Source organism: Polyodon spathula, chromosome 25, assembly GCF_017654505.1.
Source record: "Polyodon spathula isolate WHYD16114869_AA chromosome 25, ASM1765450v1, whole genome shotgun sequence".
Lineage (NCBI taxonomy): Eukaryota > Metazoa > Chordata > Actinopteri > Acipenseriformes > Polyodontidae > Polyodon > Polyodon spathula.
This window is the reverse complement of record NC_054558.1, coordinates 1,172,527-1,200,449: the sequence shown is the minus strand read 5'-3', so window position 1 is coordinate 1,200,449 and position 27,923 is coordinate 1,172,527. Positions and strand designations below refer to the sequence as shown.

The 27,923-nt window shown below is 46.5% G+C and overlaps 2 protein-coding genes across 5 annotated transcripts in view; one reads left to right on the top strand and one right to left on the bottom strand.

The window, feature by feature from the left end:
• Window positions 1–561: 561 nt before the first annotated feature.
• Window positions 562–9,505, top strand: LOC121299735 (mitochondrial glutamate carrier 1-like). 3 transcript variants are annotated; one of them, XM_041227725.1, is made up of 10 exons: window positions 562–658; window positions 2,188–2,357; window positions 3,003–3,128; window positions 3,872–3,927; window positions 5,990–6,080; window positions 6,204–6,322; window positions 6,527–6,722; window positions 6,903–7,057; window positions 7,626–7,701; window positions 7,826–9,505. In XM_041227725.1, exons 2-10 carry the CDS (start codon window positions 2,338–2,340, stop codon window positions 7,983–7,985), a joined length of 999 nt encoding a protein of 332 aa, XP_041083659.1. In that variant the 5' UTR covers window positions 562–658; window positions 2,188–2,337; the 3' UTR covers window positions 7,986–9,505. The 3 variants fall into 3 exon arrangements, with proteins under 3 accessions (XP_041083659.1, XP_041083660.1, XP_041083661.1); XM_041227726.1 differs by lacking the exons at window positions 562–658; window positions 2,188–2,357 and adding an exon at window positions 4,861–4,948 and having other exon boundaries at window positions 3,085–3,128; window positions 3,872–4,192; XM_041227727.1 differs by lacking the exons at window positions 562–658; window positions 2,188–2,357 and adding an exon at window positions 4,861–4,948 and having other exon boundaries at window positions 3,093–3,128.
• An 829-nt stretch (window positions 9,506–10,334) lies between these two features.
• LOC121299742 (tetraspanin-2-like) overlaps window positions 10,335–27,923 on the bottom strand; it is an 18,760-nt gene continuing 1,171 nt past the window's right edge. Inside the window, exons 2-8 of one of the 2 annotated variants that reach the window (XM_041227736.1) lie at window positions 21,936–22,038; window positions 15,164–15,261; window positions 14,925–14,999; window positions 13,048–13,143; window positions 12,812–12,886; window positions 12,629–12,712; window positions 10,335–12,039 (exon numbers count right to left, since the gene is read on the bottom strand). In XM_041227736.1, the coding sequence (XP_041083670.1) occupies window positions 11,974–12,039; window positions 12,629–12,712; window positions 12,812–12,886; window positions 13,048–13,143; window positions 14,925–14,999; window positions 15,164–15,261; window positions 21,936–22,038 (597 nt within the window). In that variant the 3' untranslated portion in view covers window positions 10,335–11,973. The remainder of the gene's footprint in view (window positions 12,040–12,628; window positions 12,713–12,811; window positions 12,887–13,047; window positions 13,144–14,924; window positions 15,000–15,163; window positions 15,262–21,935; window positions 22,039–27,923) is intronic. The other variant, XM_041227738.1, reaches the window with a different exon arrangement.

Here is a 27,923-nt window from a genome sequence, read left to right as displayed (position 1 = left end):
GTCCTAACCTTTTAACATCATTTCTGTAGCTCTTTCGACGCGCTTTTTACGTTCATTCAAGATATGCGCATGTTTTAAATAGAAACTTTTGCATCCTGAATTGCCAAGTTTGAAACACGAAGCGCAAAATACAAGCGAAGACAAACGAATCAGTGAGAATATTGCTTGAGCTAATAAGAGGTCTGGAGAGCTGGGCTGAATACCAGCTGGAAAGTTTGTTCTCCCCGCGGGCCCGTATGAGTTATTAATATTTACATACATGCCAGAGGTTTGCGAGTAATTGAAAAATCAATACAGAATGAAGGGCTGTATTCATCCGCGTTAAACAGGCTTTCTGAATAACCTGCCTGCTATCTGCGATTGTTACACCCTGATTTCACCCCTATAGTAATTGAGTTTAGGGTTAACCCCGGTTTCGTTTATTCCTGTCACATTACACACGCTGCAAAGTATTCAAGCGCTGACAGCTGACCACGGACCGGCCACTCCCAGAACCGGGCCAATAGTAACGCTAGTATGCGGTCCGCGGAGACCTGATTGGTTCATTCTGTGCCTGCGTGAAGTAGCCCCGCCCATCAACTTCGGGGGAAATTTCCATTCACATCTTCAGAGGCTTGGAAACGTCAGCGCGACTCACTGCAAACCTTTGCGCTTTGAGGTAAGGACGCGTTTGTGCTGCTGTCTTAAAATATTATTGGACTTTGTTAAAACGTAATTTGTTGCTGGTATTTGAAAAAAAGTCGGTGATGTTGAGTTATGATAGCGGCAAAGAGCTAGTATCACAAATAAAGCTATATGTATGTATGTATGTATGTATGTATGTATGTATGTATGTATGCATGCATGTATATTTGTAGGTGCGTTGTAGGGTGGCGCTTGTATTGAAATGTTGCTTCAGGTTAACCGAGTGGAGTGTTTCAGGTTTTAAGTTTGTTCTTGCCGTTCACTAGCCTGCGTGCGTACGCTTAGAGGAAGTGCGTCTGTTTCCTGCGGTTCCAACTTTTTAAAATCAGCCCAAAGTCTTTGTAAATATTACAGATTGATCACCTTTAATCGCGGTAGTCGTGGTCTATAAATCACCTGCTGGAAGTTTTTATTTCCAATGCTCTTGGTAACCGAATCCGCTCAGTAATGAATGAACTCTTCCCGTAACCTTGAAGCGCCGCCGTGTGTCACATGACTGGCGAAATACACTGAACCTGTGTGTGTGTGTGTGTGTGTGTGTGTGTGTGTGTGTGTGTGTAAGGAGGTCATTGTATTTCCAAACTCTGTTTTTGGTTGCTGGACGTTATATAACTAGTCTGTTGTTGTTATTATTATTATTAGTATTGTTATATCTTATTAAGCTGGCATTGCTACCCAGGAGGTCGTCCTTTTGAAAATCTGCTGTGAGCTCTGATCCTTTCATAGGAGCCTGATCAAGGGCTGGGGCTCCCCCAGCTTTATACTGTCGAGTCCTAGGTTTTGTATAATCGTAGTGCGCTTGGGCTGGAGGCTTGCACGAATCCTGTGTAGATCAGACACAGGGTGAATGCCACAGTCTGAGTTTTACTCTAACGGGAAACCGCAGCTGAACGTGTGTGTGTGTGTGTGTGTGTGTGTGTGTGTGTGTGTGTGTGTCAGTCAGTGTCACTGCAGTTCAGCACAGCGTAGCAGTCTGCTGATCTGTAGAAAAACAGGAAGGATCAGTTTGCTGTGACAAATTGAAATAGGGTTAAAAAATGAACAATTTTGATCATCTGTTTCTCGGTTCAGTGAAAGATCGTTCTGTGGTTCATAAACTTCATTCTAACACAGTTGACAATGAAGGTCATTTAGGTTCACTGTTAAAAGCACTGTCTTTTATTGGCGACATCTGTATGTGGAGAGCAGGATCCTGTGTGTCGCCTGGCCAGGGCTTTGCTATACAAAAAGGCATCTTTCTGCTTGCTGCTGTAAGAATTCGAAGACAAATCTCTGGGGTGCGAGAGAGAGTGAGCCCCACCAGGGTGTTGCTTTCCTGCAGTGGGCTCAGGTTTCAGCACAGTAAGGAATCTACACTCCAGTGTGTGAGTGTGCTGCTGTAACTGGAGAGAAGGGCTCTGAGGGTGTTCTACGTGCTGTGTGTGCTGCTCTAGGAGCAGGGAGTTTGAATATATGCCAGGAGGCGGGTGAACAGCTGATAGTTCTTTTCTCTTCTCTCTTCAGAGACCAGTCAGGACTCGCACTGCTACACTACAGAGGCAGCTCTTCAGCACTAGAGACCAAAGCATTTCGGAAGACAGCAGAGATTTTTTTTTTTTTGGTACCTTCTTTTTGCATTCATTTAACCTCGTTAACTACAAATTCCTTTGAAAGATGTCCCAGAAACAGATGAGGTGAGTTTAATTTTTTTTTTTTCTGTCGCTTTGCAGCAGAGCAGTATTTTCTGGGTATTGCCTAATGATTAATTAGGAACGTTTTTATTTTTGTGCTGTTAGTTAAAATATCTCAGTGAATAAATGGCATTTTCCTAGCAGTAAGATCTAGAGAATCTTTATTAAACCGAGGCGTGCTTTAGTGTTCCTGCTGCAGCCTGAGGTGAGAAGCGTCCTCTAGCGGATTTGCATTGTTGCGATGCAGGTAAATGATGTAATACAGTGTGTAGATTTCAGCATGGTGGGAGATATGAAATAAAGAGTAAATTGCATACTTCATCACATTTCAAGTCAACCCCAGCTACCTACCCCTTCAATACGGCGAGTTCAAATCGCACTGCAGACAGTTTTGCTGGCAGGTCCAGGCAGAGTGGGATCAAATCCTGCTTCTCAAGCAGCCCACTCTCTGATGACCGTCTCTGATTTCAGCAGGCAAGCCGCTTCAGTGTGGCTGTCAGATTTCAGAATCCGTGTGATTTTCTTTATTTCCTATTTTGTATTATTTAAAATGCATTTACTTTTAATCGATGGCTGAGGGGTTTGCTGCATGCATTTGAAGACTGTTGCATGTTGGAAACGGATTTCTCCTGCTCTTTCCCCCTACAGCCTTCCTGCCAAGCTGATCAACGGCGGTGTTGCTGGTATTGTTGGCGTCACCTGTGTGTTTCCCATCGATCTGGCCAAAACCAGGCTGCAGAACCAGAGAAGTGGCCAGCAGGTGTACAGGAGCATGTAAGTGAAGCGTCACTTGCTCGGGTGTCTGTCTGCACACAGACCTTTCAGAACCAGTGCAGTAAAGGAAAGACGGGCCCAAGCCGGGCTTCAAGATTAACCCCCTGTTCTGGCATTGAGTGCTCTTCGTCTTTTTTATTAAATTGTTTTAACGTCAGCGCTACTCCGCTACGTGTTTGGACGTGTTTGTGCTCTATTCATGTCTCTGGTTTTGGATGTGTTTTTAGGGTAATATCCTGGCTTATATGTTGCGAGTGGAATGTGGTATGGGGGGGGGGGGATTTCTCCACTCTGCACGCATTGATCAGCCATATCCTGTTGATCCCCAATCTTTTTATCTTCCTCTAAATCGTGTTAATTCCATCGCATTATTGCTACGCTGGTCTGTGAGCTGGAGTAGTGATTTCAGTGTCACATGCCACCAGCCTCCTTCTTTACCCTCCAAGGAGACCACATCTCATAGTGTGTGAATCCACAGTATTGCACGCTTTCTCATCGCTGTGGGATGTGCACGGTTTACCAAACTGGGTTCTGTTTACTTTCTGTTCTGCCCGACAGTGTTTATGAATAGCTAGCGTTGGAGAAGTAGGAGTGGGGGGGGGGTGGGGTGGGGGAGTTCTCTTATTGAGGGTCTGGTCTAAAGACTGCTACCATTCCCTTCATCTGCCTAATGCAGCCTCTCCCTCTCCAGTAAAGAATGTACCGTCTGATCTTGTGATTTTTTTTTTGCTTGTGTTTTGCAGGTTGGATTGTTTGATTAAGACTGTGCGGTCTGAGGGGTATTTTGGGATGTACAGAGGTAAGAAACACAGCCACGTCATTTAAACACTGGTGACTCGTGTCGCTGTGAGCCTTGCTAGAGAAACCCAGCCACGCTGAAATGCATTTAACATTCAATTTCAAGTTTAATGCTGTTCCTGTTATCAGAGCTGTCCTGTAGCGTAGAATTGTCTATAATACCGGAAACAAACATCAGGAGTTTCGTGGATGCAAGCGAGCGGCTCCACCTGTTTGACTTTGGAAGTGCTCTATCCTGAAGCCCAAGATCTCACTTCAGTATGGGGGTAAGATGAGCACTGGATGACCTCCTGTATCGCCTGAATCTTGCTGTACAGAGTTTCACTAAGTGAGCTGCAGTGAATGCATTTCTCAGTAGCTAACGGTGTTCTGCAGGACACTTTGCTACAGAAGTAGACCTCATAGCACTGGAAGTTGTAGAAGTAAGTCAGAGAGGTTTAATGGCAGGGGGTGGAGTGGGGTTTTTAATAAGGGAGTCGTGATGGATTATAATGCATTGGGAAGTATAGGACACCCAGTGTTGCATAAGACAGGGAGTGTCTTTGAGGTGCATCTTCAGCTCCCTGCTGGGGACCGTGTTTGCAATACATCACTATTGTAAATCACATATGAGGTTTTACTCTGCAGGAGCGGGTGTTAAGAATGTATGAACAGTCCCATCTGAGTCCTTGAATTACTCGCAAGTGTTGTACAGTTATGCTGGAGTGATCACATCAAGCAATAAAGAAATCTGTATATAATTTAAACTCCCGGTCTGGTTGTATTGCAACATGTGTGGCACGTGGTTCAGTAGAAGATGTGTGAGTGTCCAGTAGCCTGCAGATGTGCATTGAGGGATGCGTGTTTAAAAACAGGAGCAGTGTTGAAAGCCAGTCCATGCTATCGCTAGAGAAATGCTGTTTGTTTTGCTGCATCTGTGTTTTTCATATTGCAGACGTCCCCGTGGATTTTGAGGGCTAGCCGATGTGGCACAGCCATGCTGGAGGCAAATCATTTAACGGTTTACAGAACCTCTCACCTTTGTAATTAGGCTACATTTTTTTTATTGATTTATTGTACTGCATATGTAAGGGTCCCTCTGTCCTCCTTGTCACTCCCTCATCTCACCTTCATCTCTCGTCTGTCTTTCCTTCCTTGCCCGTTTTCTTTACTTTCCCCTCTTATTTATTTATTGTTGGCTCCATCATTAACTGTTATGCACTGATTGCGTGTCTCTGCTCTGCATGGTGACTCCCTTGACTTTTCACAAATCTTTAGACTGATGTAACTGACTCCTAACCTCACCAATTGGATTTGATATCACCTGAAACCTGTTTTTTTTTAAAAAAAAAAAAAAAAACAGATCTTCTCTTTTACATCCTATCGTGCTCTTTAAACATTGCACGTCTGTCTGAGATGCATCTGTATGTTTATTCCCTTCTCTGTTGGGTGTGTCTAGCAGCATCCTTAAGGATGTCTTCACTTAATTGTATTAAATTCATGTTGGGGGGGGTACTGCTCTTAAAGATGAATTATTTCTCAGTGAGCGGTCCCTTTTATTAAAATGTTCACATCAAAGCGAGATTTATTTAAGGGCAGAATCTTTGCACCCCAGCCCGTACTAACTTCACAGAGAGGAGTGCGCTTTTGTCCGTGTTTCTTTCTGCTAACCCTGTGCTAACGTGCCGTCCTTGTTTTAGTGTGATTGTGAATTTTCCGTTCTTTACTGTTTGTTTTTTTTCTCCTTTTCATTAGCTGTGTTTTTGCATGTAAATTTGTATTAAGCAGCAAACATGAAGTGTTTGAGTAAATCCCACCACCTCTTCCTAAATTGTGTGCTTAGATTCCTAACTTTTGAAAATGCTTGCTGCATTAAATTACAACGTATAAATATAACCCAGTAGCGTTGAACTGCAGTAAATCTCTTGCACTTGTTCAAGAACAAGTTTTAACATGCCTTAAAAACTGTATATTGAAAGTGAGGGGATACACACAATGTTGATGTCAGTGTGCGCTTGCACAGTGTGGGTTTTAGATTTTGACTTGCCTTGAAGGTAACCCTTCTGTCTCTTCTGTGTTTTCAGGTGCTGCAGTTAACCTGACCCTGGTCACCCCAGAGAAGGCAATTAAACTGGCTGCTAATGATTTCTTCCGTCATCGCCTTACCAAAGACGGGTGGGTGTTTCCATGCAGTAGCAGCTCACTGAGCTTTTAATGCAAGCGGGTGCAGGGCTTGAGCAAGTCTTCAGCACAGATTGTTCTGTTTAGCATGTTTGAAAAGTGTGGTTTCTGTTGCAGGAAGGGGATGAACGTATTCAAGGAGATGCTGGCCGGCTGTGGTGCCGGGACCTGCCAGGTTATTATAACCACTCCAATGGAGATGCTCAAGATCCAGCTGCAGGATGCTGGCAGACTGGGTAAGCTGGCTCTTCCTAACCACTGCCTTGCCATGGGATGTTGGTGGCGACGGGGCTCGCTATACTGCATCGAGCCCTTGAAGCAGCAGGGGTTTCATGCTACCCTAACCCTGGCACTGGTCATTCATCTGGACAACGGTGGACAGGCTATGGTGGTTAGATTGTGATTGTTGCTTTTTTTCTCTTCTGTTTCTTTGGGTGCAGCCGCTCAGCAGAGCGTGAAGGCTCCCATTGTGACCGGTGCAAAGCTGGCCAGTACCAGTGCAGTACCCCGCCGAGCCTACAATGTGGGACCAGTTCCACTTAATGGGAAAGTCTCTGCCTCACAGATAGCACAGGAGCTGCTGCGAACACAGGGAGTCCGGGGCCTTTACAGGGGTCTAGGAGCCACAGTGCTGAGGTGAGTCTGGAAGTGTGAGGTCCCACACAGTAAAAGGGTCAGGGAGAGGGCAGTGAGGGGGGTGGTATTCTGTTTTGAACTAGTATCATCTGTTCTCCTTCCGTACAGTTTAGGGTGCTGTGCGGGTTTGTGTTTTTGAGTTGAAAAGAGGAGTAACCTGAATCTCTGTTGTTCCCGCAGGGACGTTCCCTTCTCCGTCGTCTACTTCCCTCTGTTTGCAAACATTAACAAGCTGGGCAAGCCATCGGAAGATGAGAGCGCCCCTTTCTACCACTCTTTCCTCGCTGGCTGCATTGCTGGATCCACAGCAGCTGTTGCTGTCAACCCCTGTGATGGTAAGCTGGAGCAGCCTGGTGGCGCTGTTGGGTCAGTGAAGGACTGGGGCTCAGTGGCGCTCAGCTGCCTTGTTGGCTCTGTTATGTAACGACGTGCCACGTCCTTTTTTTTGTTTGTTTTTCTTGGTGGAATGCAGTGCAGTGGAAAAGGGTGTTGATACACTAGACCAGCTGTTTGACTGTTTTGAATTGTCATTGCACATGATCCCTGTAGAACTGCGGATGAAATGCCGTTTCATTCCTGTTCTTTCAATTTTTATTCCTTTGAAGGAATTGTTGTTGTTTTTTTTTTGTTTTTTTTTTTAGTTTAGAGACATGATGATCGTTCAACTGCTTTCATTTGAAGCCAATTTTTTTTAATGGACTAACAAAAACGGTGACCTTCAGTTTTAAGTATTTTTATCGCCACTGTGAGACGCTCATTTTGACAGAATACTGCTAATTGCACTGTATTGCTCAATGATGTGTTAATTGATTTTTAAAGGGGATTTTGAATGGATTTTAGATTGGGATTGACCCCGTTCCCTGTGACCTGCAGTATAGTGATACACGGCTTTGTATTTTGCAGTGATTAAGACCCGTCTGCAGTCCTTGAACCGAGGAGCCCATGAGGAGAGTTACAGTGGGATCGTTGACTGCGCTAGGTAAGACTCCACACCGCTTCTCGGATCCTTTGCGTGTTAGCTCTCCCTGCACGATACTAGGAAGAGAGACAACTACATTGTGTGAGTAATGTTTTGTATCACGTTCTGTTTTATCCTTCTTTAGGAAAGTGTTGAGGAAAGAAGGCCCCTCTGCTTTTCTGAAGGGAGCGGGTTGCAGGGCGCTGGTCATGGCCCCTCTGTTTGGAATCGTTCAAGTGGTCTACTTTGTGGGGGTGGGAGAACACATCCTGAGTTACAGTCCGTACAATGTGATCTCTTCATAGAGACCTGCCTTCCAAACTGTACCCCTTCATCCACAAAAACAACTACATCTGCAAAGAAGTATTGATTCGAACCACAACTCCTGTGCCAGCTCTGAATATCCGAATATCCGTGCGCGTGGGGAGCGCTGGTTTTGAGGGGGGATCGGAAAGTTGATGGTTTGGTAGTCCGTGATGGGTCAAGAATGAGCTGGAGGCATGGGAGCTTGCAGGAGCGCGTGCTGGACTTCTCTTGCCCTGAATTGTATTATAGCTGTGTGTATATATTTAACTGGTGTGGGGATGTCTTCTGTAAAGGCTTTTGAGACTGGACAGGTAGTGGATTGAGTTGTGATGTTGGTTGCTTTAGCAGTAAGGGAGTGATTCCTGCCTCTCTTGTGCCCAGCTTTGCTGTCCTCGATCTGTTAACGAGCCTTTAGAATGCAGACGCCCTGTTTTTGCCTCAGTTAGGACCCCTTGCTCAGTCGTCCTGCTCCTCAGGCGAGCTCGAGTCCTTCAGTGTTTGCTCAGTCTGTTTCCATGCATGCTTCTTGCCATGTCATCCATTTAGTGTTGATACTGTGAGGGAACCAACCTGTCTCTCGCATTGAGCTGCTAGAACCCTGTTATTTATAATGTGAGCAACAGCACTTGCACAGCATCGCTGTAAAGCAAAAGGGTTCAATTATTATTGGAAACCAAGCTGGGCATGTCAGTCTGTGTTGAGCTGAATCTGTATTGTGTTTTGGGACCAAATGCATCACTATTCTTTTAACTAAATGGTTTTTTTTGGTATAAATTCACTTTTTTTTTAGATTTGCATCGAACGGGATGAAATGCATTTTGTTTTTGTAATTTTTTTAGGTTAACTATGAACACAGTGGTGTAGGAATTGTGGGGGCATGTTTCACTGTTTGAATGGAAATGAACTTGCTGCAGAGTTGCACACGGACCTGGTTTTATTTTTTGGCACTTGTTTTCCAAACCAGAAATGGAATTCTGCTGCGGTCCCAGCAGGATGCGTTCTGGCACACCTAGTCACAGAAGTTTTTAAAGGGTTGGTTGAAAAACACTAGCGGTTTACTCCACACACAAGTTATTTCTGACGTAATTGTATTCAACAGCCAATTTTGGACAAACCCTTCCCCAAGGGCTTAGGACAGTGATGGTGTAAGAACCTATATATATATATATATATATATATATATTTTTTTTTTTTCTGTAGAGTTTTTGATTTGTATGTTTAGAAGGGTGGTGAACAATGGGCAACGGTGTTAAATATTCATAAAGCTGTCCAGCATCAAAGCGCTGGACTTATAGCTGGTAATGCTTCACAAGACACGACATCCTAAGATTGGTTTAATCTTAACCAAGTACTGTTTACATGAACTCTGCACGTTCCAAGTGCAGCATTCAGCAAATCCTCACTTCTGTAATCTAGGCACCCAGCTTCGTTTCACAACGTTATTATTTTTATTTTGTCTATATATGTATCTCTCTATCTTGTAATGTATTAAGTGAAATAATAAAGCAGTCTCTTTGTATATGTATTTGTGTGGAATTTTCTTGTATCTTTTTGCACACTACTTTTTCACTTGGTCCACGCTGAGGGTAGAAAGCTGCAACGTTTTTAGTCTGTTTTTTCCTCCTGCTTGAGAAGAGTGCTGTGTTATAAATGCATTGAGATTTACACAGCAATGCTCTGGAACTAAATGATTGTGTTTAGGAAGCCTGTCTGTAAATAGACCCCAAAGTACTCGCACCCCAGTTAATCAGTACTGTTCCGTTTGTCGTCTGATCCATTTAACGATGTATTGCCAAAAATATCAACTTGCTCATGCTGTGCTTAACAGCTGTGGGAGTGACGTGTCTGTTAAAGTAATCTCCAGTCAATCTAAATGGAATTTATAATATTCGTTTACATTGTTACAAATTCCAGCACGTAGAAGAATCCATTTCGTTTCATTCCGTGCACTTGTGCCTGTACCTGTGCAAGTGCTTGTGCTGTACCGTGTACTGACGAGCAAACGTGGGAAGATGATGGGGATCACCTCGGGTAGATGCCAGCGTAGAATCTGCGGAGGCCTCCTGCTACAGTTGATGATTCAGTAAAGAACACATCCACACGAACTAAAGGAAAATGAAATCTTCCAGTGCATGCATACAAATAGTTTGGTTTTCAGTTCATTAATAGCAAAGAGCCTTTTTGTAGCTGTCATCTCTCCAGCCAGCCAATCAAACGTGTCACATGATCAAGTTTGTTTTTTTGTATTTTCTTGCTATCTGTATACTTTATCTTTTCCGTGGTTTACCTCCTCTCCATTTATCAAAGAAAGACAGAAAGAAGACCACGTTAACACAGGTTTGTTCACATTCACAAAAGTAGCCTTAACTTTAATGACAAGCCAAAACAAAACGTGTTTCTTTCAAACACCAATATGTAGACGAGACGTGCACACACATGAAGATTACTGGGCTGAATTATTTTTGGCTAGGGGGTGCTAAGGAGACAACTGCTCTGTACAAAAATAAAAATAAAAAACCAGGCTCTAGTCACAAAGCTTTTGATCTTGAGTTTTCTATATATATAATCATATTCCATTAGAAGCTGTTTCTGAAAGCTCCTCAAAGCTGACTGCAGGGAAGCGTGCTGAGCGGGCCCACGGACTCGCACCTGTGCAACACTTCTGCTTCCCCAGGTCAGAACCCAGTTCTGCTGGAATAGTTAGTAAGCAAGGCGAATAACGACTGAAGCAGAAGCAGCCCTACAGAATCCTGCAGAGCGCTCGCCACAGTATTAAACAGTGAAGCAATCAGATGGAAATCTATACAGTAGGGAGCAGTCCTTTAAAGCTCTGAAGAGAGTCTGATTCAGTCCTGTTGCATCAGGTGTGCCTGTCTCAGTATACAGCACCCTCATAACCAGGCACATTGTTAACTGGCTTTAAAACCGTCGTGGGCTGTGAAGAGCTAAAGCAAGCGCAGATTACGTTCTAAACATTTCTGCAAATAACAGAAGTTGCCTTCTAGTGTAGCAACGTCTCAACAAGACATTGCTGCATTATTAACTAAATACAATTAAAAGAATCAATTTACCATTTTAAAATACACACAAAATATACAAGTTTTCATTGGGTACAGGCATAGGGGGGATTCAAACCTCCACGAAGACATTTAAACTCATCACTATATATATATATATATATATATATATATATATATATATCTTAATATATATTATATATATAGATAGTGATAGTTTTAGTGATGGCTTTTGTGTTTTCTCATGAAATCAGATTTTTATTTTTTAAAAGTATGCTCTTGCAAGTGGAATGGCAATGCAATGGTTCTGTGCTAAGGGGCAGCTACAATGAGATGAACACGTAGAATGTGATCAGGGTCGGGCAGATCAATACACAAGGCGAACCCCAGTGCTGTGCGTGCATGCTGCTGTCTCCACAACACAAACAAAGACAGCGGGAATTTGGGGTACAACGTTTCCCTTCTAGACCTCTAGGCGGACATCCATACCTATAAAGCACTGTGAGATTTGTAGTAACACTAAAGAAACTGGCCAAACGAAATCTGCGACAAACATTTCAAGCATTCATTGACAAAAATCTAGACAAAAGAGAAATGCGTACCAGTAAGTACACTCCCTCCAAGAGCACATCGGCAGTAGAGTCAGCTCACTCCCTGAGGACTGTCCATTGCATTGCCATTGCTGGTAAAGCTGGGATCCAAAACTACTAAGAGAAACGCGATCCAATTCCACCACAAACAAACGACTGGCCTTTGACTGAAGACAGTGAGAAAGACTCAGAGCAGTAAAATCTCTCGTCGTGGAAAGGGTCTTTTAGTATTGCTGTCTGTTGTGCTGGTGTCTGTGTGTGTTTGCCTGCTGTGGTGTGAGCCGGCGCTCCCCCTGCTGTGACCCGTGCTGGGTCACTTCGCGGGGCGGGGGCCTGTTTCAGAGGTTCAGGGGGTCCAGCGGAGGCCGAGGGGAGGGGGGTTAGATCACGTCCCGTGAGTTTCGGATTGCACAGCACAGAACCATGCTGAACACCATCCCGATGATCTAGGGAAACACAGGACAGCAGCGTGACAATACACTCAGAACTAGCTAACAGCTAACCCACCCGGCTCTTATATACTGCACGGGCACGTGGTCCAGCTCCTTCACGTCACACTGAGTCTGCTTTCCTTTCTTATTCGGCGGTCATCTTTTACCTTTCCTGTGGTCTGATTCAGTGCGAATCGTTCTGAGTGGCTCCCATTGCAATTACTCAAACACAGTGTCCTTGGAATTTGTTGTTATGGTCTTTGTTGAGGCGTTTTAACTACGAGTTCAGCGGTGTCTCTCAATTCCATCACAGGCACATGTGATGCAGGATAGTTCTACACTAAATGTATTTACAACCTACAAGTAAGCGGCAGCACCCTCTAGTGGACAGCAGTGTATTGCCAGCTACACAAGAGCAAGCCTATCTCTATCCTGTTTCTACGTGCCTCTAAGGCTGGAGATCAACAGCAGTTGCTGACAGCGCGTTCTTGTGCAACACAGACCACTCAGAATGATCGAAACGCACCATCAACAGGTCGGGGGGTAATAAAACGGAGAAGCAAATGAAACTGGAAGCTCCTGAGACAGCAGCTTGAATCCTTACCATTACACCAGCGATTCCAATCCCCACGTATCCGATAATGTACAGTTTACCATTGAAAAACTCCTCTATCGCAGCTACACAGCTCTGAAAAACAAAAATAACACACACAATAGATTTATATCTACACCCGACCTCCACGCCGGCCGTTAACGCATACAGCATGCAATACCGCATCGAACTTACTTTGTTATCATGCTCAGTGCAGGTTTTATGAACATTAGTGTTCTTGTCCGATTTTCCATCCCCACAGCATTTAAGCTACAAGTGAAAAAAAAAAGATTCATTTCAGCACAGCAGTGACCCCAGGGCTTCTACACAAAGTTGTGTCTTGGTTTTGAATGCTATCTCAATGCACAGGTGGGGTGTTCCATTAGGATACTGGCTGCAGATCGCTTCGGCAGTGAGCAGTGAAAGCTTACCGCCTCGTGAAAGACTGTCAGGGTGTGGTTGCTGCTGTAATCTCGATTGAAATTTTCCACAGCTGAAGCGTACACGTCCTGAATCTCCTTGACGATCTGAAACGAATAAGAAAGCAAGTGAAACCCAGAGCGATCTAACAAGGTGCGTGGAATAGCAATCATCAGCATTTCCAATACACTCCGAAGGGCTTCTGTGACAGTGCACTGTGTCTCACAGCAGCAGCTGTAAGAGTCTGGTTCACAGGTACAGTGACAGTGCACTGTGTCTCACGGCAGCAGCTGTAAGAGTCTGGTTCACAGGTACAGTGACAGTGCACTGTGTCTCACGGCAGCAGCTGTAAGAGTCTGGTTCACAGGTACAGTGACAGTGCACTGTGTCTCACGGCAGCAGCTGTAAGAGTCTGGTTCACAGGTACAGTGACAGTGCACTGTGTCTCACGGCAGCAGCTGTAAGAGTCTGGTTCACAGGTACAGTGACAGTGCACTGTGTCTCACAGCAGCAGCTGTAAGAGTCTGGTTCACAGGTACAGTGACAGTGCACTGTGTCTCACAGCAGCAGCTGTAAGAGTCTGGTTCACAGGTACAGTGACAGTGCACTGTGTCTCACGGCAGCAGCTGTAAGAGTCTGGTTCACAGGTACAGTGACAGTGCACTGTGTCTCACGGCAGCAGCTGTAAGAGTCTGGTTCACAGGTACAGTGACAGTGCACTGTGTCTCACGGCAGCAGCTGTAAGAGTCTGGTTCACAGGTACAGTGACAGTGCACTGTGTCTCACGGCAGCAGCTGTAAGAGTCTGGTTCACAGGTACAGTGACAGTGCACTGTGTCTCACGGCAGCAGCTGTAAGAGTCTGGTTCACAGGTACAGTGACAGTGCACTGTGTCTCACGGCAGCAGCTGTAAGAGTCTGGTTCACAGGTACAGTGACAGTGCACTGTGTCTCACGGCAGCAGCTGTAAGAGTCTGGTTCACAGGTACAGTGACAGTGCACTGTGTCTCACGGCAGCAGCTGTAAGAGTCTGGTTCACAGGTACAGTGACAGTGCACTGTGTCTCACGGCAGCAGCTGTAAGAGTCTGGTTCACAGGTACAGTGACAGTGCACTGTGTCTCACGGCAGCAGCTGTAAGAGTCTGGTTCACAGGTACAGTGACAGTGCACTGTGTCTCACGGCAGCAGCTGTAAGAGTCTGGTTCACAGGTACAGTGACAGTGCACTGTGTCTCACGGCAGCAGCTGTAAGAGTCTGGTTCACAGGTACAGTGACAGTGCACTGTGTCTCACAGCAGCAGCTGTAAGAGTCTGGTTCACAGGTACAGTGACAGTGCACTGTGTCTCACGGCAGCACCTGTAAGAGTCTGGTTCTCAGGTACAGTGACAGTGCACTGTGTCTCACGGCAGCACCTGTAAGAGTCTGGTTCACAGGGACAGTGACAGTGCACTGTGTCTCACGGCAGCTGCTGTAAGAGTCTGGTTCTCAGGTACAGTGACAGTGCACTGTGTCTCACGGCAGCAGCTGTAAGAGTCTGGTTCACAGGGACAGTGACAGTGCACTGTGTCTCACGGCAGCAGCTGTAAGAGTCTGGTTCACAGGTACAGTGACAGTGCACTGTGTCTCACGGCAGCAGCTGTAAGAGTCTGGTTCACAGGGACAGTGACAGTGCACTGTGTCTCACGGCAGCAGCTGTAAGAGTCTGGTTCACAGGTACAGTGACAGTGCACTGTGTCTCACGGCAGCAGCTGTAAGAGTCTGGTTCACAGGGACAGTGACAGTGCACTGTGTCTCACGGCAGCAGCTGTAAGAGTCTGGTTCACAGGGACAGTGACAGAGCACTGTGTCTGACAACAGCAGCTGTAAGAGTCTGGTTCACAGGGACAGTACCATATCTTTGTTCAGGAATCCAAACACACCGGCAGCCACTTCAGCAGCGAATATCACCAGGATACAGGCGAAGAACTGAAACAGAGAGAGGCACAAAAGAGTCAGCACCTGGTCCCTCCAAACGAGCCACGAGGCTGGGCTGAGTCACGCAGTGATGAACTCTGGAGGAACTCCCTTTGAGTGAAGCTAGCCAGTGGCCTGTCCTGCTGTCAATCGGCAACAGTAAGAGAGGCACTCACCAATCCCAGAAGGCACTGCGACTCCCGGACAGCTCCACAGCACCCAAAGAAGCCCACCAGCATTATGAGCGCCCCGGCTCCGATCAGGATGTACACCCCTGAGAGAGCAAGAGAAGTGGCTGAGAAACAGGCTGTGCAACAAAACACTCAAAAACCATCAAAACACCATCAAACAGTCATCAGGAGAAACTTGTACTGTATCAGATGGCACTGCAAACCTCCCTACTTTCAAACAAAACTTTCAAGAGTAGCAAACATACAACAGGCAAGGATCCTCAGCAACCAAATAAACAGTGGCTCAACAGCATTCCCAAAGAAGCCCACAGACAACTCAAATCCCCATCAACAAAACAACTTCAACTAAGGCATATCACTCAACAAAAAATCACAAACACACTCACACACAAAAAACCAACACAACTTCAACACAAGCACCAAACAATGCCTTCACACAGAACCCACAAAAAAATTCACCAAGCTGTTCAATAACGCCCACCACACACTCCAATCAGCACACGATCAACTTAAAATCAATCACAAAAGTGATTCAGCAATCAAACAACAATCACACCGGCTGTGCAAATTAACACTTTCACAGTTTCAACAACGTCAACTTCACACATACCAAACACCACACAACACATCAACATCAACATCTGCCAGCTTTCTATTCCTATCATCAACACACACCCACCAGCCTCCAAACAAAGCAAGTGTTTATTTTCACACACAATCAGCAACACACACAACACACATTCCAAAAAGCACAAAAAGCACAACACATCAAAGCAGTTCCACAAACAAACTTCAAAAACACTGCACTGCTACACTACAATACACTGCACTGCTGCACTACAATACACTGCACTGCTACAACACTACAATACACTGCACAGCTGCACTACAATACACTGCTACACACAGCTGCACTACAATACACTGCACCGCTGCACTACAATACACTGCACTGCTACACTACAATACACTGCACTGCTACACTACAATACACTGCACTGCTGCACTACAATACACTGCACTGCTACACTACAATACTGCACCGCTGCACTACAATACACTGCACTGCTGCACTACAATACACTGCACCGCTACACTACAATACACTGCACCGCTACACTACAATACACTGCACCGCTACACTACAATACACTGCACCGCTGCACTACAATACACTGCACCGCTGCACTACAATACACTGCAGCTACACTACAATACACTGCACCGCTGCACTGCAATACACTGCCGCTACACTACAATACACTGCACCGCTGCACTACAATACACTGCACCGCTACACTACAATACACTGCACAGCTACACTACAATACACTGCACTGCTACACTACAATACACTGCACTGCTACACTACAATACACTGCACTGCTACACTACAATACACTGCACTGCTACACTACAATACACTGCACTGCTACACTACAATACACTGCACTGCTACACTACAATACACTGCACTGCTACACTACAATACACTGCACTGCTACACTACAATACACTGCACTGCTACACTACAATACACTGCACTGCTACACTACAATACACTGCACTGCTGCACTACAATACACTGCTACACTACAATACACTGCACTGCTACACTACAATACACTGCACTGCTACACTACAATACACTGCACTGCTACACTACAATACACTGCACTGCTACACTACAATACACTGCACTGCTGCACTACAATACACTGCACTGCTACACTACAATACACTGCACTGCTGCACTACAATACACTGCTACACAACACAAAGCATGCAGAGTATTGTATAGTGTGCCGGACTGTACAACCTGATATTATTAATCAGTCATTCAGCAGACGTTTGTATCCAAAGCGACGTACAGATGACTAGGGGGTGAACTATGCATAAACAACTGCTGCTGCAGAGTCGCTTCCAATAGGACCGCGTTTGTTTTTCATCTCATCCAAAGGACAGAGCACAAGGAGGTTCAGTGACTTGTTGAGGGTCACAGTGAGACAGTGGCTGGGATTGAACCAGCAACCTCCTAGTAACAAGCCCCTATCTTTAACCACAGGACGACCAAGCCCTCTGATTGAGCAGTTTGATGTTCTGGTTGGGCTGTGTGATGTTCTGGTTGGGCTGTGTGATGTTCTGATTGGGCAGTGTTATGTTCTGATTGGGCTGTGTGATGTTCTGGTTGGGCTGTGTTATGTTCTGGTTGGGCTGTGTGATGTTCTGATTGGGCTGTGTGATGTTCTGGTTGGGCTGTGTGATGTTCTGATTGGGCAGTGTGATGTTCTGATTGGGCTGTGTGATGTTCTGATTGGGCAGTGTGATGTTCTGATTAGGGGTGTGTGATGTTCTGGTTGGGCTGTGTGATGTTCTGATTGGGCTGTGTGATGTTCTGGTTGGGCAGTGTGATGTTCTGGTTGGCCTGTGCGATGTTCTTGATATTGAAGTGTAACCTCACATATTGTTGCAGAAAGCATTATAAAATCCTCAGAAAACATTGCATTTAATTGTCTTCCTGTTCCTGGCTTGTGACGCTGGATCCTGATCAATATATCCATGTCTTGCAAGGCCACTCTGTCAGTGGAGTGACAGTCAGCTTGTATCTCGCACAGCCCCTATAGTACAGCCATGGGGTGTTTTTATAGAGCAAGGACACTATTGTAAATACCTTGACAAACAGATGATTTATTTCATACTACTGACAGGCAAACAAAAGCCTCCTGTTCTGTGCCTTTCCTCATTCAAAGCCCCCAGAAAAGCAGTTTTCTTTCTCTCCACTAGATGGCCCTGTTGTACAGGTTTCCCGATTTCCTGAGCAAAAGCCATTTGCAAAACTGAAAGCGCTGTCGGTGTTAAGGTTCAAGGCAGGGTCATGGGCACACGGGCTTGTCTTGCAGTGACCTCATTCTGGAGAGTCCTGTGCTGTGAGAAGCATGCGTGCCAACCCACGCACTCCTGCAGCGCATGCTAGGACTGGAAGAGCTGGTGTTGGAGGGGAATTCCTCTACCTTTGCCAGTCTGCTTGTGCCAAAACAAAGCAGAGCTTCTCAAGGGCCTTGGGGAATCCCTAACAGTCCAGGATTCAGTGAAACCAGCGAAACATTCTTCCTGTTAATGTCAGTCTTTGAACACGTTTCCCATAGTGAAAGCACGGCATTGTAATAAAGAATAGTGAAAGCATGGTAAAACATAGACAGGTATTGTAAAACAGAGAGGTATAGGAAAGCATATTAAAATAAACATGTGAAACCACAGTAGACTATGGTAAATACATGATAAAAAATCATACGAAAACTGACAAAATATTTTACAATGCTTCCCTATGCTTTACCACACCTCTCTGTGCTTTACAATGCTTCCCTATGCTTTACCACACCTCTCTGTGCTTTACAATGCTTCCCTATGCTTTACCACACCTCTCTGTGCTTTACAATGCTTCTCTATGCTTTACCAGACCTCTCTGTGCTTTACAATGCTTCCCTATGCTTTACCACACCTCTCTGTGCTTTACAATGCTTCCCTATGCTTTACCACACCTCTCTGTGCTTTACAATGCTTCCCTGTGCTTTACCACACCTCTCTGTGCTTTACAATGCTTCCCTATGCTTTACCACACCTGAACCTCCTTGTGCTCTGTCCTTCAGGTGAGACGTTGTTGTGAGTGACAGCTGATCCACAGCCTGCACACCCTAGTCTCGTATCTTGTAAAGCACTTTGTGATGGTGCTCCGCTATGAAAGGCGCTATATAAAGATTATTATTATTACTGCTGAACACCCTGTGCATGTTATCATACACAGTAATACAGTACCTGCATATGCAGAAAGCAAAGCAAGTGTAGACTCTTAACAATCATGTGCTAGTAATATAGTAGCAGTGAGGCTCCACACAGGGGGCACCAGGGCAATTCATTTTTAACTGCGCCTCGTCTAATAAAAGCCCATCAATAATACAGCGTCTCTAATAAACTGGTTGATTTGATCAATATATACCCTCATATTACTGCATTTTACAGCACTGGCTCGCACCAGCTGCTGATTTTAGAGGTGGCCTTGGGATAACACACAGAGAGGCGTTGGATGCAATCCAGGGCCGATTCCTCAACTGTAAAAGGGTCTGAAGGTGCTGCAAAATGCTCTAGAAACGCGTGCCAGTGATATGGAATGGAAGCGCTTGAGAGGTAAGATGTATAGAATTGTTCCGTTCGCTAGATCCTCTTGAAAGCTGTTTTTTGGGGTTCTATCTGCAGTGAGATCACCACGCGCAGTGCCAGGTCCAAAATGTTTATAAAGCCTGCACACATTCTTGGCCCGCAGAATGATACATGCTCTAACTCTGCTACCATACATGGCTGTTCTCTCCCTGTTGAATTTGTTAATGTGTACGTTAGTCTGGGGCTCTCTCCACTCTCTGTACTTTGTTCCCAAAGTGACTAATTACAGCTACAAAAACAGGAAGGCTTCCAGGAATCTCACAATCTCACTCATAAACTGCACTTTACAGCCCTTTTGTTTTGACACGACAAAAAATGTTTTCCCATAAACTGAAAGACACCAAGATGGGTTTATTTTTTCTGTGCATTTATTTTGAAATCTTAAACACATTACTTTTAGCTCGCTCAGGCTGTTCCAAAAATAATAAGTTTCAGGTGGGAACTTACAGGGATGTGCTGTATCACCCTTCTGTATGTAAATGCATTAAGCTGATAAGCGCACATTTGCATTTTCCTGCCAGAGAGACTGCGTGTTGCAGCCCATGACAGGAAAGCCACAGCTCTCTTCGATAACCAGATTGTACTTCTGCCTTCCAATGAAACTGCAAGACACTGCAAGTGTATGGAACCCGTCCAGACCTGGGCGCTGGTTTCATGGTTGAACCCTAAAACCCCTTCTCATCACCATTGCCCTTTGATCTATGAACTAGATCTATGATCTATGAGGCAATGGAAGTGTACCTATAAGCTGTAGGTCCAGAGGTATATGCAACCAGCCAGACTCGGCATTCTAGTTGAGCAAGGGGTACAAAAATCACATGCTCCACACATCACCCTCGTTTCACTTCCTGTGTTACGGATAATAGGGTCCCACAGGAAACAATGTAGTGGGGTCGTATTTAGAGGCACACTGATATTACAGAAACAGATATTTCCTCTCTGGAAAGTACTCATAATGGTCACTGATTGGCTGCTCAGTGGCTCGCTTCCTGTTTTTGTTGTTGTTGTTTTGGGCGCTCCTAATTTGAAGGCGCGTTTATTTGGTTTGTTTATTAACCAGTCATAAGCAGCTTCCAAGCATGGTAACAGGATGCCAGTTCAGCTCTAGTTCGAGCGACGGCGAAACCAATACCCTCGCCACTGAGAACAGAAAAGAGTAGATATATTGGGGAGTCTATTTCTTGATTCATCTGTTAAGGTTCATATAGCAGATGCTTCGATGCAGAGGAGGCTGCTTCCTGGGTCGTGCTTGAGGTCTGAATATCAGAAGACTTCTGCTATCCGAACAGGGCCTTGGTGAGCTGTCCTATTGTGTGCTGTGCCCTTCTGTACATCTATACTGACGCTAACATATTCCATGGCTGGTCACAAGGTCTGTGTTCATGGTTCTTTGCTGCTTCGTCAGTGTTACTGATAACAGAATGAACCTGCCTGCAGTTACTATGGAAACATGGTAACTATTAACACACGCTGAAACCATAAAAGGCAGATATGAGACGAGGCTTTGCGTGTAGGTTTCTTTTAAACAGAAAAGCACAAGTGAAATGTACAGTAAATGAAACATCTTTACAAGGGGAACTCCAAGTTATCAGCAGCTGAGGTCACGCCATTGAAACTTCATGGTGTTTGATCACCATCAAACCAGCCTGACTGCTCATCGTCATCTACTGCAGCGTCGCACACACCTTTCATACACCAACCTCGTTTCCGAGCAAACATCAGAACATAACTTTAAACACAGGCTTCAAGTTATAAGAAATACAGACCTTCAAACGCCACAGATCATAACACAAACAGTTTTAGTTTTCTCGCCAATGCAATGTGAAGGACGGGCTTGAATTTGGGACGAGATAAGGTCCATTCTTGGCTGAGTCGTTGACATAGCAACTCGGAGACTCCCCTCTACCTGCCTGCATACCAGATCGCTGTTTTGTCTGGATAGCTACCAGGGCACCGCTTTTCTTGACAGATCACGGCATTCTTTGTGAATCAGCACCCAGGAGTTGCCAAGAGGTCTTGAATTCTGCCCGAAGAGTTCTATCACTGGATAGTTCTATGAGCTTTCCTTGAGCTGACAGGATGGGAACTGATTTTTCCACAACACAAGTTTTTTTTTTTTGTGAAATGCAGACATTTTGTCACCCAGCAAAAAAATACTGCTGCCCAACACTGAAGTGACAAAAAGTCCAGGTTTTAGCTACACAAACGTTAACAAAGGCATTCTTAAAAGTTTTGTAATGCGCACTTTCAGCTAGAATTTATACATGTTGAAAAACGCGTCTCACAAATTCAACATGTAAAAACAGTCTGACGATTCTCTTCTCAGACTCTGTGGAGCATCCTGTCAAACCCAAGCAGATGTTTCTTCACGTGCAATAGTAAGTCAGCACAGTCAGAACCAACCTGAGTTTGTACCAGTTTTTCAAACCTTCAGTGATCTACCCTTGAAGGTAGATTGGTTCTTACCCCAGCGTCCCGATCGCTCAGTCTGTTCTAGCCCTGAGGAGCGCATTGACTGCCCAGAAGGCCAGCTCTTTCTTACCTATGAAGAAGGTGGTGGGTGAACTGTCTACCTCAAAGATGGAGGTGGTGGTGGAGTCGAACCTGAGCCAGAGACCGATAGCTAGCACCAGAGAACCGACCATCTGTAGAGAGAGGAGAAGGACAGCGGTCACGCATTCCCCAAAGCACTGACTGCAGCCGAGTCTTTGAGTGGAAAACTATCGCTCCGAGGGTTGCAGGGATCGCGGTCACCTTTCCCATCCACAGGGAACTGTTGGTAAGCGCTGAAACGTCCACTGAAAGGTAAGCAGTTTTATTGAGCCTGTGATGTCAGAAGGCAACAGCGTTTTGATTGCTGACTGCTGAGTGACATCACAGGGCAGGCTCTGTTTCACTGTTATCTGCTAGAGTGGCTGCTGGCAGGTTTGTAGGCAGTAGCGCATGCTGTTTTAGATCACATGACATTGAGAAGCTTGCTACTACTGGCCTACTGACTTCACATTATATTATCTGTATTACTGTATTGCACACAGAGGATTCCAGTAAATCTGAGCTTTTCTGACGTTGATCGGGAGAAACAGGATAATGAGCGAGCACAGAACACAGCCCTGAAACGTTGATACATTTCCAGAGTGCTTCACACTGACCCTCTGCCTGCCCCCCTGGCACAGACACTGAACTGGTGCTACCCTGCCCAGAGGTGCAGTAACAACGTCAGCATCTCTTCCACACACGGCCTCCCTATCTCGCTCTGTCACCCGGGATTGAAAAACTAGCGGCAGTGAATGGCTCTCCACACTGGACAATGAGATCCCTTCACGAGCCAACAGACGGGTGGCACCGAACTGCACAGCCGACTACAGAATCACCCCACTCCATGTACAAAAGGATGACATCAAACATCTGTATTTGAGAGCCTGTTCAAAGCAGTGCTGTGCGACTGTGTATCGCGTTTCAGACTTCACATTGTATACGCGCTCTGCTGTGCAAGGGGCACTCTTCACTTCTTCTTAACCCTCAGTATTTCACAGCTGTTTCCTGTGCAAGTCAGACAGCTAGTTAACAAGGGAGTGCTGTGCGCTGGGCTGGGCGCGAACCAGAGCCCTCCAGCACAGCAAGTGAGACGAGAGCAGGGCTCGTCTACATTCGAGCTTTCAGTGCTTTTAATCTCCTCTCACCTCTCCGACAGGGGAACGTGTAACTGCAGTGTATCTCACAGCCCTGCCCGATGCACAAGCAAGCGCATTAGCTACTACACAGAAGAGCCATGCTTTGCAGAATGAGCGCAGGGGGCAAAACACTAACGCCAGCGGCACCCCGCACAGCACTGCCTGTTCCACCTACCCTCCTCGTACGATTGTCTTAAATAGACATGAGCTCAAATGAGTGGAACTCAAATAAAACTTATTACATCTGCATCAGGTTTGGGGAAACACCCAACAGCATTGGAAAGAGGCGCAACACTTCAGACAGCGCTGACTGGTACCCCTATAGTGGCTAATAATCCCACATATTGAACACTAGGATCATTCTATAGAATGCAAAGCTGAAAGCCATGAGTTGTGTTTTTCAAGCTCGCAGGGTGCCGCTATTTAAACACACCAGGCTGGCTCATATGTGAAACTGGCCCCCTGGTTTCCTTGCATTCAAGTGTCTGTGTCTGTGGGAATGGTCAGCATTGTGACGGATCGCCGTCTCGATTGACGAGCGGGGCGTGCCTTTCCAGAAGAAAACAGTTCCACGCACAGGCAGAGGAAGCAGCCACACAGCTGGAGCTAAAGGTGGGGTGTTTTATAGCGGAGGACAGGAAATGGGGTTAAATTTTCGGAGACTTTTAGGAACAGAAAAAGTTTCTGAACCAGTGCCGAGGACTCCTGATCTAAAGTTTCTGGGATTTGAAGACGCGCTTCACTTGTTGATTAAAACAAACCCACGGTTTGTCTCCTGTAAGCGCAGGGCGAGTGTCCGTGAGGGTCTGCGAGTGTTTTTTATTACAGGCTACGCAGCGTTTTAATTGTAAACGGTTCAGTGTGGGGCGGACGGCTTTCCCTCTCTGGATGATGTTTTTGGTATTGCGTGTAAGAAGCAGGAAGAACCGTTCCGCCAGTGCTTTGGAAATGTTCACAATCTTGCAATCTGAACATATTTTCATGCTGGCAAAGTCGCCTCGTTGCAGAAGCTTAGATAATGGTCCACTAGGAGCCTGTGCTGGCATGACTGTTGTACTGTTGTCAAGATCATTATTCGCTGGGCAGGACAGGTTGTAATCTGGGTTTTAAAAAGCCACATGACTCTTGTATTTTAAACTCTACTCCTCTTGCATACAGACCCACACACCTGTGTGAGGTGTTTTCTTAAGCAGCGTCATTTATCCCTTTTCATAATCATTGTAAGCTATTGACAACAACAGTGATACAGCAGACAGCTGCTCAAACAATAACCCAGGAATGAAAGATGCACCAGCCAATAAAAAAACTCATAACAGCTTACCATGGAACATTTCCAATTCCAGAATATGTGTATCCAGGTACTTCACTGTGGATTATCACAGTGAATCCAGACAGCTGTTTATCCACTTGTGAAACAGCTTGATAAGGAAGCTGTTTACCACAAGTTACTGTGTGTGCTGCTTTGTATTAGCTTACAGTAGCCAGAGAACTGCTTGGTTTTGACATTCTTTGGAAGATATATAGAGGCTGTCTGCCTCCCTATACCCCATGCACACATGCACTGGCCGCGGGGATCTGTTCAGGATCTAGCTAGCACAAAGTGTGCATTATCTCTGAAACCGAGACACACCCCGACATTTTGAACAGACTCCTCTGTTACCAGGGCACGTGTGGGTCACGACGTGTTGATCGCTCTCCTGTGAAGCAGTAACGGGCCCCTGGGGGCCGTGCTGATGAAGCCTGGCTCAGATCAGAGTGCTAGCTCTGCACATCTCTTCTCATAGTTCTCCCAGGTGACAGCACTGTGTGGAGAGCTCAGCTGGGAGTCGGGTATCAGATGTGCTGCGTGGGCCAGTTAGCTTACTGCAAAACTCGCTTTAAACAAAACACTGGCTGAGCGATGTTTCACACCAGCTCTTCCAAATGTGAGGATTCCCTAGGATTTCTTTTTAAGCAGGAATGTGTCGATAACTTCAAACCGCGCTGGGAAAGCCCGGCAGAAGCTCAGTCACGTGGATAGGCGTTTCTTTAGGGCTGGGGAACGGAAGAAGGCACTGGCTGAAAGGCCTGTCCACTTGCTTTAGGGTCTTCCAGGTTTTAACTAGAGACCGGAGTAACGAGATTCAAGCCGTTCGTTTTTTAAAAGTCACGACATCATTAAAAAAGGAATTAAGAAGAGTGCGTCTCATGACTGTTACAACTTTAAATATTCATAGCTAAAAAAATACTGCTTTTTTAAACCCTTGCAATTCTAAAACCACCAAGAAACAACCTCGAGAGCACTTATTACAAGACTCTAAACCTTCCTTAATATATGGAAGTCGTGCTGGTCCTGGAGACGCTGGTCCTGGGAGTGTCTGTGTGTGACAGACTCCTGAGTGGTTCAACTGCTAAGTGTTGCCAGACTCTTGCGCTAATGTGTTTCCAATGTAGGTCAGCGTACCCCCCCCCCCCCCCCCCCCCCATCTGTCTCTGTCTCTCCCGCTCTACCAGCTGTCACCTCTCTCCCAGACTCCCAGCTCTGCCACACAGGGACCTCACGTCTGGGGAAGAACAACATATCCACCGGTGAGCCATTATGAGACAGCTGTGCTCTCCACTGACTCGAGGGAGAGAGGAGCGCTCCACTTGCTGTTCTCTTAAAGGAGACACTTCACCACAAACTGAGTGTTTGGAGTTGCTGTGAAACGGCAGTGAACTGTACATTTGATCCTGATGCTTCGCAGGAGACCGCAGTGTCTGGGGGGGGGGAATCTTTGCTATTTAGTGCTCAGTCTTGAGAAGCTATAGCAAGTCATTTTCTCTCTCAAAGAAAATATAACTGTGGTACAGTATTTCATGTCAGATTTCCAATTTTGTCAGTTAACGTAACATTATTCAGTAGGTTTAATTCGACTTCATGAAGCACAATTAGTCATTCTACCGGATGATGCAAAACCGTGGTTCACAGCTGTAGAAAGGGTCGACGCCCTTTTTGTTCGCACATTGACTCATTGGCCTCCCTTTTATGAAATACCAGCAGCCTACCTGCTCCCAGAACAGCGTTTCCCAACCCAGTCACTAGCGAGCATTGCATCACAGGCAGTTCTACGAAGCTGCAGAAGTCTGCAGAAGCCACACACTAAATGAAGCCTGTTGCAGAGTCGTACACAGCCTCTACAGCCAGGTTTTCCCTGTGCAGCTCTAGCTGTTTGCAGGCCCAGCCGCTGCTGTCTTTCCCTTGGTTCAGCCCTTGCTGCTCCACTCTCAGTCTCGGAGCTGCCTAACCCACACCATGCCCTTGCTGCTCCACTCTCAGCCTCGGAGCTGCCTAACCCACACCATGCCCTTGCTGCTCCACTCTCAGCCTCGGAGCTGCCTAACCCACACCATGCCCTTGCTGCTCCACTCTCAGCCTCGGAGCTGCCTAACCCACACCATGCCCTTGCTGCTCCACTCTCAGCCTCGGAGCTGCCTAACCCACACCATGCCCTTGCTGCTCCACTCTCAGCCTCGGAGCTGCCTAACCCACACCATGCCCTTGCTGCTCCACTCTCAGCCTCGGAGCTGCCTAACCCACACCATGCCCTTGCTGCTCCACTCTCAGCCTCGGAGCTGCCTAACCCACACCATGCCCTTGCTGCTCCACTCTCAGCCTCGGAGCTGCCTAACCCACACCATGCCCTTGCTGCTCCACTCTCAGCCTCGGAGCTGCCTAACCCACACCATGCCCTTGCTGCTCCACTCTCAGCCTCGGAGCTGCCTAACCCACACCATGCCCTTGCTGCTCCACTCTCAGCCTCGGAGCTGCCTAACCCACACCATGCCCTTGCTGCTCCACTCTCAGCCTCGGAGCTGCCTAACCCACACCATGCCCTTGCTGCTCCACTCTCAGCCTCGGAGCTGCCTAACCCACACCATGCCCTTGCTGCTCCACTCTCAGCCTCGGAGCTGCCTAACCCACACCATGCCCTTGCTGCTCCACTCTCAGCCTCGGAGCTGCCTAACCCACACCATGCCCTTGCTGCTCCACTCTCAGCCTCGGAGCTGCCTAACCCACACCATGCCCTTGCTGCTCCACTCTCAGCCTCGGAGCTGCCTAACCCACACCATGCCCTTGCTGCTCCACTCTCAGCCTCGGAGCTGCCTAACCCACACCATGCCCTTGCTGCTCCACTCTCAGCCTCGGAGCTGCCTAACCCACACCATGCCCTTGCTGCTCCACTCTCAGCCTCGGAGCTGCCTAACCCACACCATGCCCTTGCTGCTCCACTCTCAGCCTCGGAGCTGCCTAACCCACACCATGCCCTTGCTGCTCCACTCTCAGCCTCGGAGCTGCCTAACCCACACCATGCCCTTGCTGCTCCACTCTCAGCCTCGGAGCTGCCTAACCCACACCATGCCCTTGCTGCTCCACTCTCAGCCTCGGAGCTGCCTAACCCACACCATGCCCTTGCTGCTCCACTCTCAGCCTCGGAGCTGCCTAACCCACACCATGCCCTTGCTGCTGTGGTTCCTGCTTCATGTGCTCCCACGATCACGCCTCTTTCCACTGCTGTTAGATCAGGGCCCGTCCACGCTTCTGGTCAGCTGTTTGTAAGTGTTCTTAGGGCTGCCAGGAATTTGCATCTCAAAACATGCTGTTCTATTCTCTTTGATTGCGTATGGAAATGAATTATAAAGCTGGCGCAAGGCTGTCTTCGTTTTTGTTTCACACCAGTATGAACCCTGTTTTAATGAGAACAGCAGGACACTGAAATTGAGTAATTCTGAGGAGGGAAGAGGTTATCGATATCCGCTTCTCTGATCTGTCAAAATAGGGTTCCTGTGTTCCCGTGGCAACTGTGGTGCATTCGCTGGAAACCTGCCAGCACAGAGTA

Coding starts and splice junctions, on each gene's coding strand:
- LOC121299735 (XM_041227725.1), top strand. CDS start 2,338: ATGTCCCAGAAACAGATGAG. Junction 3,129..3,871: donor CAGCAGGTGTACAGGAGCAT/GTAAGTGAAGCG, acceptor TGTGTTTTGCAG/GTTGGATTGTTTGATTAAGA. Junction 6,081..6,203: donor CATCGCCTTACCAAAGACGG/GTGGGTGTTTCC, acceptor TTTCTGTTGCAG/GAAGGGGATGAACGTATTCA.